Source organism: Odocoileus virginianus, unplaced genomic scaffold (genome assembly GCF_023699985.2).
Source record: "Odocoileus virginianus isolate 20LAN1187 ecotype Illinois unplaced genomic scaffold, Ovbor_1.2 Unplaced_Scaffold_1, whole genome shotgun sequence".
In the NCBI taxonomy this organism is placed as follows: Eukaryota; Metazoa; Chordata; class Mammalia; order Artiodactyla; family Cervidae; genus Odocoileus; species Odocoileus virginianus.
In genome coordinates, this window is record NW_027224263.1 from 10,445,213 (window position 1) to 10,459,676 (window position 14,464).

Below are 14,464 nucleotides of genomic sequence, written 5' to 3' on the forward strand. Positions count from 1 at the left end.
AAAAAATTAAAACATCAAAGACTATATTTTAAATGGGCAAAATAATAGCATTGGCTGTTAGTCACCAAAATTAATTATAAATTTATAGTATATTAATATAAACTGAGATTAAAGATTAGAAACCAATCTGTGTAATTCAGAACTGGGATCAAGATATTCAGTTCCTTCCTCTTTTCCTTCTTCAGTATTATTCAATAAGGAAACAGTTTTTAAAACAACAGGATAAAAAAAAACTACCTTGTATTTAAGGGCATTTTGAAAATCCCTTCTATATATCAGATATATAGATTCTCAGGACTGGGAAAACCTTGACAGATTGCCTAGCTAATATAGCTAGCTGCCTACTCTTTCCTTAAAAAAGAGCACCAGAGAATGGTATTTCATAACCTTCTGAATAGTCATCTTCTTGATAGAAGGACTAAGTATTTTCTACAGCTCATGTACCATAGCTACCACACTGTGGGTATATAACAAAGGTTAAATGCAATGATTATCAGCAATTTAAAAATTAAAGATGTGATGATAGATACAAGTAAAAATAGAATATCTGCTGAATTAACACAGCAGATTACTAGAGTCTTATTAATTTTAAAATGAGACTCAGATAAGAAAATATGTAACAGGAAATTAATTTTTATGAAGTGCATGCAATCAAAGCTAAAAAATTAATTGTAGACTATAGGGACTGTAGAAGCACAGTGTAGAATAACAGTTAATATAAGCAGATCAAAAATGATGGAATAACGGCAAACAAGTTTTGGAAAAATACAGGATTATTCAATTATAGCTCATTGTAATCCATTCTCAGTCATGATATTTAAAAGTGCTTTAGCTAGCATAGTCCCAAACATTTAACCTTAGACATTACAAAATAATGAATATGTGCAGTAACATAATATATAATGCAATTCAGGTACAGAATACATTTGAAAAATGTAAAATATGAATTTAAAGTGTATTAAAGAAAACCTCATAAGCAGAAAGAACTCTAATTTCATCTGAATATATACCCTGGCCAAAATTCCAAAGAAGAGTTGTTACAGAAGTTAAGCCAGGTAATTATATTAGAGTTTTAAAGGATAGAGAAGCAAAAAAGGACAAAATTTCTCAACTTCTTATGAGAACCAACAGTGTTATTTTAAAAAACAATCAAGTACACATTTAAGTTTCCTTTATATAATTTATAAATTATTCTATTGTAATCGAACAACCTTCATGGTCATCCTAAAGGCAATTCTAAGCATCATGATTTTCAATTGTCATTAACATACTGGTACTTATTGCTGCAATATTAAGTTGTTCAAATCACATCTGATGTACCTAATACTGTGATTAACATAATTTGATATTTTAATGATAGGTTTCATCAGTAATCTGTGATGTTACATTGTTGAAGTTCAGTGTCTTACACAAATAAATTTCCATTTAGGAAAAAAAAAGCAAATGACTATCTGCTTTTGTCCACTCAAGGGAAGAGCAAACACTAAGAAATTCACTGGTAAATCGGGGGAGGGGGGCGGGGGGCGGCGCTCTTCAGACATTCAATGTACCAAATTCTCTTTGGTGCTATCTAGTTTATTAAAATGACACCCTGACTTCAAGTACAACCAATGCAAAGAGAGAAAGCACGTTCATAGAAAAAGACTGGGAAGTAGTCAAACAAGCTTCTTTGAGGGATACAGGACATAATAGGTATCTTCTCCCAAGCTTCCTTCCACAGGTGAGAATACCACAGGACACAAGGAAGGGGCCTTTTGGTAAGAAGAACAAAGGGATGATAAGAAAACTAAAACCTTTCTCGCCCGGTCTTGTTTCTCTTCAGATGACTGACACCATTTGAGGTGAATTGTGAGGGTGTGTCCAGCTTGGGGAATCCCATTTTCTTATTCCTTTGCACTTTGAATGCACTTGCCCTGGTGGATGCAATAGTAGTTATCATAATGGTCTTTGGGGGGATGAGTTGGTTTAGGTCCAGGCTGAGGCTCTTCTTCCCCTACAGAATCCCAGATGGGCAAGAATGGGCTGATTAAAGTTATATGCAGGGGTGATATTCAGAATATTTGAGTACCAACTAATCAGAACAGATGCTCAGCCATAAACAACTGGTATCTGGCTACTACTTGCTGAGTATCAGCCTTGACAAGAAGAAAAACAAGACTGGTTTAATGGGGAGAGAAACAGTTTTGATTCATTTTAAAATTACCCATAAAATTTTTTCTCTAATTTGCATTGAGCCTCCCCCAAAGCAAAAACATTACCTGGAAAGACATGTTAATTAAGCTTAATGGGTAAATCCAGTCTTTATGAAAGAAAGAATGCCAAATGCATGTACTATACAGGAAATCCTTACATCAAAAAGAACATTCTTTCCCAAAAAGAACATTCCTTAAAAAAACATCCGTGCTGCTGCTATGGTCACATAATAGCAGAAGAAGCTGTCTTTTCCAATAACTTCCTCTGATTCCCTTCATTGTTCCCTTAGAGAATTCCTCTGGTCTCCAACAAATGTGCCTCTCTTGTTTTCCACTGTCTCCCACTCTTCATGACCCCAGTCACCTCAATAAATTTCTGAAATAAATTTCATTGTGAGTTCCCCAACCCAATCAGTGACAATAAATGTACAGGTGGAACCAATGATAGATCTGTATCAAGAAAAAAAAAAAACTTAAAAAATAATGAGTTTAAAGAAAGCACACCGAGTCTAAAGCACAGAGCAGTTTCATTCTCTGATTAGATATGCTTTTATGTAAAAAGAAAATGATTTCTTGCTCACCTTCATCCTGCTCTGTTTACTCTGCATAACTGTAAACTTAAATTTCAATTTTTTCCAGTTCAATTACAAATTGTTCTGTTTCAGTAACCTGATATTAAATTGGGTTTTACGGGCTAGCCTGTAATCCTCCATAATAGTAATACTGTGGGGAAAATGCTAGATGGTACAATTTCCAAACAGCAAACAAATGATAAAAAATTTGACTACAACTTGTTTGTAAATCAGGGGATGGCCATATGGAATTTAGCATGCTGTAGTTATGCAATGTCATAAGGACAAAAGCTAATGTAGTTTTTGTAGGTATGTAGCGAAGAAACAAGGGTAATTTTCTATTATGTCCATGATAAATGATAATATTTTTAGTTTTACAGAAAATTTTACAACTCTACGTTATATCCTTCACTGTCATCCTTCTGTTTTCTTTTCACAGTCCTCTTATAACTACCAAGAAAATAGCATAGCAAGAACAAAATTAGGGTCTATAGGTCTTATAGGCCCTACTACTAGTTACAACTCTAAGAGAAAAGTATTGCTGCAAAAGAAGGCAAAGCTCAGAGTGGAGGGTTCTTGTTCTACTGAGCGTGATGCTCCCTTACAGAGAATGGATGTCTAACCCACCAAAGGCAAATGGGGCTTTATCACTGTATTTGGGGTTTGGGGGGTATTTTTAGCAATAGAGTTGTGCATTATATTTTTTTAATTTTATTGGAGTATAGTTGATTTATAATGTTGTGTTAGTTTCTGCTGTACAGCAAAGTGAATCAGTTATACATATACATATGTCCACTTTTTTTAGATTCTATTCCCATATCCGTTATTACAAAGTGTTGAGTAGAGTTCCCTGTGCTAGACAGTAGGTTCTTTTTATTTATTTTATGTGTAGTAGTGTGTATATGCCAATTATTATTGTATTTAACACTATCATTCAAAATTAACATATAAAGGTTTCGTGGATGATATGCTGACTCATCTTCTATATACCACTGCTCCTCTTCATCCACACAAGTGGTTAAGAATGGATAGAAAAGAATTGTGTTCAAAGCTAATTTTTCTTTCCAAAAATTCAAACCCAAGAAGTGTTTTGGTTATACGAACTATAATCATACTATATCATTAAGAACACAAATCTATTTCCTCAATACAGTTGGGTTAAGTACACGATTGCGAGACTGTTATATTTTTAAATTATAATTAAATTATAATAACTGAGTCTGTGGGAAAATGGAAAACATATTTACCTTTGAAAAATATTTATATTATCTTGAAACTTTCAGTTCTTATAAATAGGAAAGGTACCCACGGCTACTGTTTTTCCTGATTTACTTGATTGCTGAGAAGATAATAGAGTAAAGCCTAAATATTTAACTAAGATATGGAATGCATGAAAGAAGGATAAAGGAAAAGTTAGATTTTATATAATCCATAAACTAATAATCCACCAACTTTTCTCAAAAATTACCATGGACTTTGAGAGGGAAGATTTTCAATGTAAAATCACACAGACATATCCTAAGCAAACAAGATGAAAGATAAGAAATAGCATGGTACTAAGAAAAAACTCATAGGCAAGAATGTTTTAAAATGGGAGTAAACTATACTCTAAGTAAGCTTTGTCAGAGACATGTCTCTTCTCCTTTAGAAATGGGCTTTAGGATCTCTGCAGAGATACTCAAAATGAAGATTATAATCTTTAAGACAATATTAAGTGTTTATAAAAATAAAGATATTTTCAAAAGGGTAAAAACATACAGTTATAATAAATGCTTCAAGGAAGTTAAGGAACCAACATTCTAATTACAGGAAATTTGTCAAATATTGCAAATTTGCTATGATATCATCTTGAAATAAATGTGCTTTAAATAGACTCATCCAGAACAAACTTATTTTCTAATTCTGTTATTTTGAGAAATGCATATTTTTATAACTTCATAAATCATGCTTTACCCAGTTTGGTTCTTTTCATTTAGACTAAGGAACTGAACACAAGTATCTCAAGTGATAAGTACTGAACTTGAATAATAGACAATTGGTACTAGGTCAACAGTGTCTGTAGTTACTGATTAGTTTCAAGGAAATCACGACACTGTACCTAATTTGCCTCAGGACAACCACATGTTGCTAAGATCAGTGTAAATAAATGTTAAGAGTTTATAAATGTAAGTATTAAGTGCTATTAATTTAAGGGTCTCAACTAAAATGAGGCACTGTCCAAAGGAAGTGGGTGACTATAAGTAGCTCAGTGGCTGGTTGTCGTATGTGTCCTCTGTTATCTATTAAAATATGCTGTAAACAACTCGTAGGGGATGTGTTGCCATGGAATCAAGAAAATTTACACATAGGTGTCAGTTCTTCTCAAGATCTAGGTCCAATATTTAAAGGAAGAAAAATAAAATGACTTGAGTGTATCTTAAAAGACTTCTAGAACCTCAGATGACTTTCCCACAGAACTCCATTTAAAAAACCTGCTTGTATAAAATCATTAAGTGGAATAAAACTGGATTAAAATAAATAACATTATCAAACATGTTAAGGATTTTATTGCTATCAAATCCTTTTACTGTCTAATGTCATTGGATGACACAGAGGCTTTTTTTTTTTTTTCATTTATTTTTATTAGTTGGAGGCTAATTACTTTACATCATTGCAGTGGTTTTTGTCATACACTGAAATGAATTAGCCATGGATTTACATATATTCCCCATCCCGGTCCCCCCTCCCACCTCCCTCTCCACCTGATCCCTCTGGGTCTTCCCAGTGCACCAGGCCCGAGCACTTGTCTCATGCACCCAACCTGGGCTGGTGATCTGTTTCACCCTAGATAATATACATGTTTCGATGCTGTTCTCTTGAAACAATCCCACCCTCGCCTTCTCCCAGAGTCCACAAGTCTGTTCTATACATCTGAGTCTCTTTTTCTGTTTTGCATATAGGGTTATCGTTACCATCTTTCTAAATTCCATATATATGTGTTAGTATACTGTAATGGTCTTTATCTTTCTGGCTTACTTCGCTGTGTATAATGGGCTCCAGTTTCATCCATCTCATTAGAATTGATTCAAATGAATTCTTTTTAATGGCTGAGTAATATTCCATGGTGTATATGTACCATGGTACACCAGAGACTTTTTTTAAATGGTTCTATTTTATAAAAATGCAACTGCACTGTTTTCTCCTGAACCTGCTTCCAAGCCATACTCTAGATGACACCTCTCTCTAAAGGCCAGTTTCAGACCACAATACTATCCATTGCAGGAAAAGATTTGATTTGAAAATGTCTTACCCCAGATATGAGAAATACTTTGCAGAAGTCCAAAACCGGCAGAATCTGTAGAAAACTGGCAGCTTCCAGTGTGTCTTGAAGGTTGTCCATATTAAGAGAAAGCTTTGCAGTGTAAATGAAGTCAATAATTTTCCTTAAACCGACTTTGCTCACACCATGAAGCTTAATGCACATTAAATCTTGTTCTTTCATTCCACCTTAAATAAAAAGACAGTCAATTAAATGAAGGTGGATAATTTAATTAAGGTCAAACTCACTTCTGCTGCTAATTAGAAGCAATAAAATCAGGGAAAATTTTATTCTGTGTAAGCATTTGTATCAGAGTCAAGCTTCTGCATATTTTACAGTTAAAAGAGAGTACTTAAAAAGGAATATCTCTATACTAATGGAGGTGGTATACGATGCAAGTGCCTCCAAAATGTTCTCCTGGCACTTCAGATCTTTTGATGGATTAGAGATTGTACTAGTGACATTGTATTAGTCTCTGATGGCCCATTCAGATATATGTCTGGAAAAGCAAAGCTATGAAATAAAGGTAGACAGAGGTATAAAAAAGGTATATCCATTTTCCAAGTTAAAAAAGCACCGCCCACAAACACACATCAGTTCAGTTCAGTTCAGTTCAGTCGCTCAGTCGTGTCCAACTCTTTGCGACCCCATGAACCGCAGCACGCCAGGCCTCCCTGTCCATCACCAACTCCCGGAGTCTACTCAAACTCATGTCCATTGAGTCGGTGATGCCATCCACATATACTGGGTGTCTATTCCTTTTAAACTCTTCTTGTAAAGACACAGAACAAAAGTCCTGAATCTTCCTCTAGCAATAAAAAGATTTAAACACGTATTTTTCTTATTAATATGGAGGCAGAGTTTAGAAGGCAAGCTACCTGTGAACATAGCCTTGAAGTAATCACTAGCAGAGGCCATCATGACTCTGTGCACAGGGAAGGCATCATCTGTGTCCCCTGGCATCAGGGTCACGTCACAGAGCAATCCTTCAAGTCGGAGCTGGTCAAATCCCTACAAGAAGAACATGAGATGAGCCACTCATCAAGGTAAAATGGGAACACAAGTTTCTGTGTGCTAAAATTCTCTTGACATATTAATGTCTGTGGAATATATCTGGAACATGAAGCCAGTAGAATAATGACTCAGAAGAAAAAAAACTCAACAGCTTACTTGATATGTGACAATAAAGAACAAATAAGGAAAAGAGCATATATGTTCACTTATTTATACAACCATTGGCTTTTATTATTCTGAAAAACACTACCATGAAATGTAGTTTTTGAAACTACACTTTCATTTTCCCATGTGCAGAATTAGGGTGTTTACACTACCATTCCTTTCCATAATAATATGTTCTATAATATATAGTTCTTTTATTCTTGGTTTTCACTTGCTTATGTTTGTTTGAGAAAGAAAGGTCCAGAGCATTTGTGCTAACTGCAAAATAGGAGTTGCTTTCTGCCAACTAGATTGTTCCACCTCTTACAAAACAAGGAACTGTGTTAGACATCCTTATATTCAGTATTTGATACTAGTATTTGATATACTTGCTCCTGCCTGATCAATTATCTTTCAAGTTTTACATTTAATTATCTCTGGAAAAAAGTGCCCAGGGAGCTCCAACATGAGACATAACTGTCCCCAAATGCTTAAAGTTTTTAGTGGAGAATTAATAGGCTGACACCCACAGTTCAGAGGAGGGACAGGGCTCTGCTGATAAGAACGCCTGTTGATTAGCTCCACCACCCACTCCCTTGAAGAGCCCAACCAATGATAAGCAGGCAGCTGTTCCCTTGGTCTACTCTGGGAAGAATGAAACACTGTAACATTATAATAGGCTGGTGAAATGCATAAAAAGAAGATAATACACAATTTAACAATGAAGCTCAAAATGAATATTTTTCAAGATGGAGTCTGTAGTTTCAAAAATGGAAATGTACTCTTATAAAAAATCATGAAGATACTCATACAAATTACTTTCAAATAATATAATATAACAAAAACTAACAGCAGGATTAGTCTATCCCCTTCATATTTTAATGACTGTACATAAAACTTTTATTTAAAGTTGTGTTTCACTGATTTAAGAAGTAGAAGTCACGACATACTGAAGAATGCAGTTTCAGAAATATTGATCCTGCACATATGTATAATATAAATCTTAGTCTAAACATCTTCTCATCATAATTTTTAAATGGCTTTCTAAAGAAAATGCTTCAATCTACAGAACCAGAACTTCAAAGAGATAATATGATCCAGCCACTCTCTCTGGAGAAAGATATAAATATTTTAATTCTAAAAATATTTATACATTATACATATACTTTAGAACAGGATTATGTATCATATTTTTCGCTCTCCAACAGTGATTGACATATGTTTTTGCTCATAAATATCAACTCTTTCACAAATACCCCTTTTCCATAGTAAATGCAAACATTCTCCCCCAATGCTTTCTCAATATTTTCCACTGCTAAGTCATCTCCCATCCCTGTTATTTAGAAAAATAGAGGTTAAAAAGAGATGTCCATTTTAGGGAAATATTTACATGCCGAAGGTAAAAAGTGGCTCTTTGAAAATTCACATATAGTGTGTAAATTGCAATTAAGTTTAAGTGGATCACCTTTTAAACATAAATGAGCATATGAGCACTGGAAAGTCCTGAACGCAACCACTGGGGCTGCAACTGAAGAGGAGGTAACCATCAGGTAGAAGACTAGGATGGCTGAATTCCCCAGTGCTTGGCACACCATTGGCACTTCACAAATGTTCAGTGAATGCTTGAACGAACAAGCCAGACTTTACCCAAATGCCATCACTTGGTATTTAAAAAATAAAATCAACATGTAGAACCTGAATTTTGTAACAAGCTAACTAGAAACCAAGAACTTTATTTGTGAACCTACTCTCAATAATAAAATGAATTGTACCTATAGTACTCACTTGTGGTAAACTGTAAAGGTTAAGATGAGAGAAGAGGAACTAAATCATAAATCAGGGTTTAGGCTGAAAAGTTTGGCTTCCAAGGGCTTGGCTTTTTTCTCCTTTATATAAATTTCAGATTTCAAAAATTTAAATATAAAAATACAGAAGGACATAAACTGAAAACTAAGAGTCCACCTCTTCTTACTAAGAGTAACTACTGATAACAGTTTAGTATATATACTTCCAGGTCTCTTTCTACAGGTATACATAATCTACCTTTTGCTTGTATACATACAGGATTTTTAAGAGTGGGATACTCTATGTACTGTTATGCATTTTAAAAATTCACCTGAGCACATGACATGGACAGCTCTGTGTCTCAGTACACACAAATTTACTTTATTCTTTTTAGTGGATGCACAAAATTTCATGGGGTGTGGGGCCAACCACAATTACTCATCCATTCCTTACTTGAGAGACTCAAATGTCTCTCAACTTTTGCTATTACAAGCAATATTGCAATAAACTTCCTTGTACCTATACTTACTTATGAGTAGATCTGTGGGAGATATTTTTAGAAATGGAATTGCTGGTTTGAAGAATATATACTTTTAAAGTTTTAATAACTACTGGCAAGTTAAAGCATATGGTTTTATCTTGGGAGATTTACCATACCTTGGGCAATGTCAAAAAAGAGAGATGTCAAGATATCCATTAGATGAGACTACATACAGTATGTCACCTTTATTTTTATTCAGGAAATAATTTTTGAATTTTCTTCTCTAAGATGTATGTAGATAATATCTTTGAAAGGCAATCATGACTTATTCAGTCAAGAGCAATGATTGTATCTAATCAGTTATTTTCTTCCCCACCTCAAAATCCAAAAACCTTGGCTCATTTGCTGGCCCTCCTGCCTTTAAAATATTCCTACAAATATTTTATACTGGGAATTGAGTAATGTCAGTAGGTTTTTTTCCTACTATTGTAAAAAATATATTTATTTATTTGACTGTGCCAGATCTTCGTTGCAGCATACAGGATCTTCAGTCTTGGTTGGGGCATGGGAACTCTTCGTTGTGCCATGTGGGATCTTAGTTCCCCAACCAGGATTGAACCCAGGTCCCCTGCATTGGGAGCTCAGAGTCTTTGCCACTGGATCACCAGGAAAGTCCCTTTCCTGCTATTTATTGTTCTTTTTTTTTTCCCCTTTGAAAAAAGGCATGGCTAATGTTTCCTTTACCATTACCTGCGTCATTTCTCATTTGGTCCATATTCCATTAAAACTGCTTGCTGAGATTTGCACTCAATCCTCAAAATTTGGACAGTTCAGCTAAGACCCCAGGAGCTTTTACCCTCTTCACAAATGTGATCATTTTGCTTCCCTTTGCACTCTTAAAAAAGATCCTCTAACTATTCTTAGTATAATATGGCAGCTCCAAAGAAAGGAAGCTGAGGCTCCTAGACTACTTTTATCAGATTCTGAGTATTTTCTATTATAAGTTTAACTTATCTACCTTTGGCAAATTGCTTTTGGGAGGTTTTTGCATTTGTTTTCACTGCATGTAGTTTCCAATTCTACATATTTCATAAGCTCTATTTTCAGACACACAAATAGTCCCCCCATCCAATTCCATATTTGCTAACTTCTGGATTATTGCTATCCTCATCCAGATAAGATCTGTCCATTCAGATTGTCTTCATACAGATCTAAATATCTTGTTTGCAAGTTGTTATCTGTATTATCCCAGCTTCATCTAAAGGGAAAAAGACTAAAGTTCCTCTACAACATACTTTGTTGTATAGAAGTACACAGTCATTTCTCTAAACAACTTTTATACTCTAATCTTGTGAAGAATGTACACTTAAAAGAAGGGGGGATCATTCTCTTTCACAATTCTCATCTGCCTTCTATATATCTACTTTTACTTTCACTCATGTAGATTCATGAAGATACCTTGCATACTTAAAATTTGTCGTTTTATTATAAAATCATTTTCTCCCACAAAATCTGTACTTATTCCTCTAGCCAGAATCCTATAAACATTTTTGCCTATTTTCACATGCCAGTAGTCCATGATACACAGATACAGGTCTGTTTTATACAAAATTGCTCAAAATTTCCAATTAGTCTTTTAGAGTGTCTTTAAACTATTTCTACTGCTTTAGACTATTTCTACTGCTTTAAAATCAACTTCTTTCTAGCTTAATCCTTCAGGTCTATATTTTCCTATTTTTTCTGGGCCTTGGGTTCTATTTATGAGGGCATTGTGACCTGTTCTCTATTTATTCCCCTTTCCCTCTTCTATAAACGTCCTCATATCTTCTTTTTAAAAATCTCTTCTTCACATTCTTTTGGGGAAAAAATAGGCATTAAAAAAAGGTCCTTTTTAAAGAAAGGTTTCTTTCTGGACTTTTGGACATGGTGTGGGTGGAGAGGAAAGGGTGGGATGAACTGAGACAGTAGCACTGACATATATACACTACCGTGTGTAAAACAGATAGCTAGTGGGAAGCTGCTGCATAGCACAGGGAGCTCAACTTCAGGCTCTGTGATGACTCAGAGGTGGGATGATGGGAGGGAGGCTCAAGGTGGGAGGATATCTGTTTACATATAACTGATTTACTTCACTGTACAGTAGAAACTAGCACAACATTGTAAAGCAATTATAGTCCAAGTAAAAAAGAAATTTAAACAATCAGAATGTAAATATATAAACACAATGAATATACATTAAAAAGGGTTCCTTTCTTCTCTGCAGTAAATTTACCTAATGTATAAAAACTTCAAATACTATTAAACAGAGGGTGGTACATACCCTAAAGGACTGAAATTTTTAAATGAGTTTGATAAATTTTTTTTCCATTTTATTTTTATTAGTTGGAGGCTAATTACTTTACAATATTGTAGTGGTTTTTGCCATACATTGACATGAATCAGCCATGGATTTACATGTGTTCCCCATCCCGATCCCCCCTCCCACCTCCCTCTCCATCCCATCCCTCTGGGTCTTCCCAGTGCACCATCCCTGAGCACTTGTCTCATGCATCCAACCTGGGCTGGTGATCCATTTCACCCTTGATAGTATACTTGTTTCAATGCTGTTCTCTCTGAACATCCCACCCTCGCCTTCTCCCATAGAGTCTAAAAGTCTGTTCTGTACATCTGTGTCTTTTTTTCTGTTTTGCATGTAGGGTTATCGTTAACCATCTTTTTAAATTCCATATATATGCATTAGTATACTGTATTGGTCTTTATCTTTCTGGCTTACTTTACTCTGTATAATGGGTTCCAGTTTCATCCATCTCATTAGAACTGATTCAAATGAATTCTTTTTAATGCTGAGTAATATTCCATAGTGTATATGTACCACAGCTTCCTTATCCATTCGTCTGCTGATGGGCATCTAGGTTGCTTCCATGTCCTGGCTATTATAAACAGTGCTGCGATGAACATTGGGGTATTTTTAAATGGTCACATTAAAACAGAGGAGGGTATGTGCTGACATTATACAGCTATACTATAGAAACCTGATGAGCTACAAATAATGTATACCAAAAGTTGCTTGAATGTCAACAGCTTTCAAATTAAATATAATGCTACTATGGGAAAAAAGCTAGATTGATACTCTCAGGTATTAAAAAAAATAATCTGATAACCAAATCTCTACACTAAATTCTGCATTGGAAATAACTTACCAGCATAGTCTATCTAGCTTTGATCAGTATAATTTGGAAAAGGAAGGGGAATAAAAAGGAAATGCATCCTGAGAAGAGCAATAAAAATTAATAACATTAAATGTGTTTTATGAACAAAGATTAAGGAACTAAAAGAAGAGGTTGAGGAATACGTTTACTCCACTCTTTAAGTAAATGCAATATATCTGATCAAAGCAACACCATAGTCATGTTTTTATGAGACGTTACTCATTTCATTCAGAGGACAGAAAAGGAACAGATTAATTAAACTTGGTTCTCATTATATAACACTGCTTGGAGTTTAAAAATTGCTAATGGCTTTCTATCACTGCATTATATCATTATATAAGACTTTAAAGATTAATCTGGCCCCAACTCAACTGTTCAGCCTTATTTTTCATTATTTCTCTAAGTAATCAGATAAACTGAGTAGCCATATATATATATATATATGTACATATATATAATTTTCACTGGTAAATTATACTTTACACTTAAGGAAGAAATAACACCAATTTTACAAAAACAGATCCAGAAAATTAAGAAGGAACATGTCCTGATTCATTCTACAAGGTCAGCATTACCCTACCAAAACCAAAGACGATCAAAGAAAACCACGACAAAAATTTCTCATGACCACAGATGCAAAAATTCCTAAAATTCTGGTAAATCAAATTTAATAATATATAAAAAGGATAATATATTATGACCAAGTGGGGTTTATTCCTATAAGGCATGGTTGCTTTAGCATGCAAAAATCAATTAATTTAATTCATATTATTAGTAGACTAAAAAAGAAAAATGATAAGATCATCTCAGTAGGTGCAAAAAAGCATTTGACAAAATCCAATATGAATTTGTGATTTGAAAAAAAACAAAACTCTCAACAGACTAGGAACAGAAAGAAACTTCCTCAAACCCATACCTAACATAACACTTAATGGTGAAAGAATGACTGCATGCCTCCTACTATTAGGACAAAGCAAGAACATACACTCTAACCACTTCTATTCAACATTTTTCTGGAGTTTCTACCCAGTACAATAAGGCAAGTAAAAGAAATAAGAGGCATTAGACTGAAAAGGAAGAAAAAAAACTATATTTACAGGCAAAATGGTTATCTATGTAGAAAATCCTACAGAATCCACAAAAAAGCTTCTAGAACTATTAAGTCAGTTTTTCAAGGTCTCAAGATAGAAGATAAATAATCAGTAACAAACAGTATTTTTATATACCAGCAACAATCAGAAATTGAAATTATGTACTTGAGCATATTTAACTCTCAGTTGGTATGTGCTAGTCCTCTCTATCACTTAAAACATGCTAAATAACAAACAACAAAGAAACTCATTTGAAAACTCAAGGTAATAATATACTAAAGTGGTCTGAAAAGAAAGGTGGTAGACTCTCATCCAACTTATGTACTAAAGATACACACTTAATTGGAAGTATCAAGATAACCTATTGTACCCTAACCTGAGTACCTGAAAAACTATCCCTAAGAAAAACTATATACTCATTTTTCTATATTCTAGGTGACATTCCGGAAACTTAAATAAAGAAAGAAAAAGCATCATTTTAATAAAAACTTCAACAATCTGAACTATTTAAGCCCTCCTTTTATAAAATATAACCTATTCTAAAATCATTACGTCTCTCTATCTTATGTTAATAATATATTTTAAAGATTATCTTATGATCATAAAACTTTTAAATAAGGTACAGTTCATTAACATGACATGACCAGCAACCCAAGCTTTTATTTAGGGTAAGTATTT

General features: G+C 34.2%; 1 protein-coding gene across 14 annotated transcripts in view; it reads right to left on the minus strand.

Annotated features, from left to right (window-relative positions):
- Nucleotides 1-14,464, minus strand: part of KLHL13 (kelch like family member 13) — a 189,496-nt gene that overhangs the window by 15,798 nt on the left and 159,234 nt on the right. For all 14 annotated transcript variants that reach the window (XM_070462219.1, XM_020881545.2, XM_070462222.1 and 11 more), the window contains 2 exons: nucleotides 6,941-7,073; nucleotides 6,054-6,250 (listed from right to left, as the gene is read on the minus strand). In XM_070462219.1, coding sequence (XP_070318320.1) covers nucleotides 6,054-6,250; nucleotides 6,941-7,073 — 330 coding nt within the window. The remainder of the gene's footprint in view (nucleotides 1-6,053; nucleotides 6,251-6,940; nucleotides 7,074-14,464) is intronic.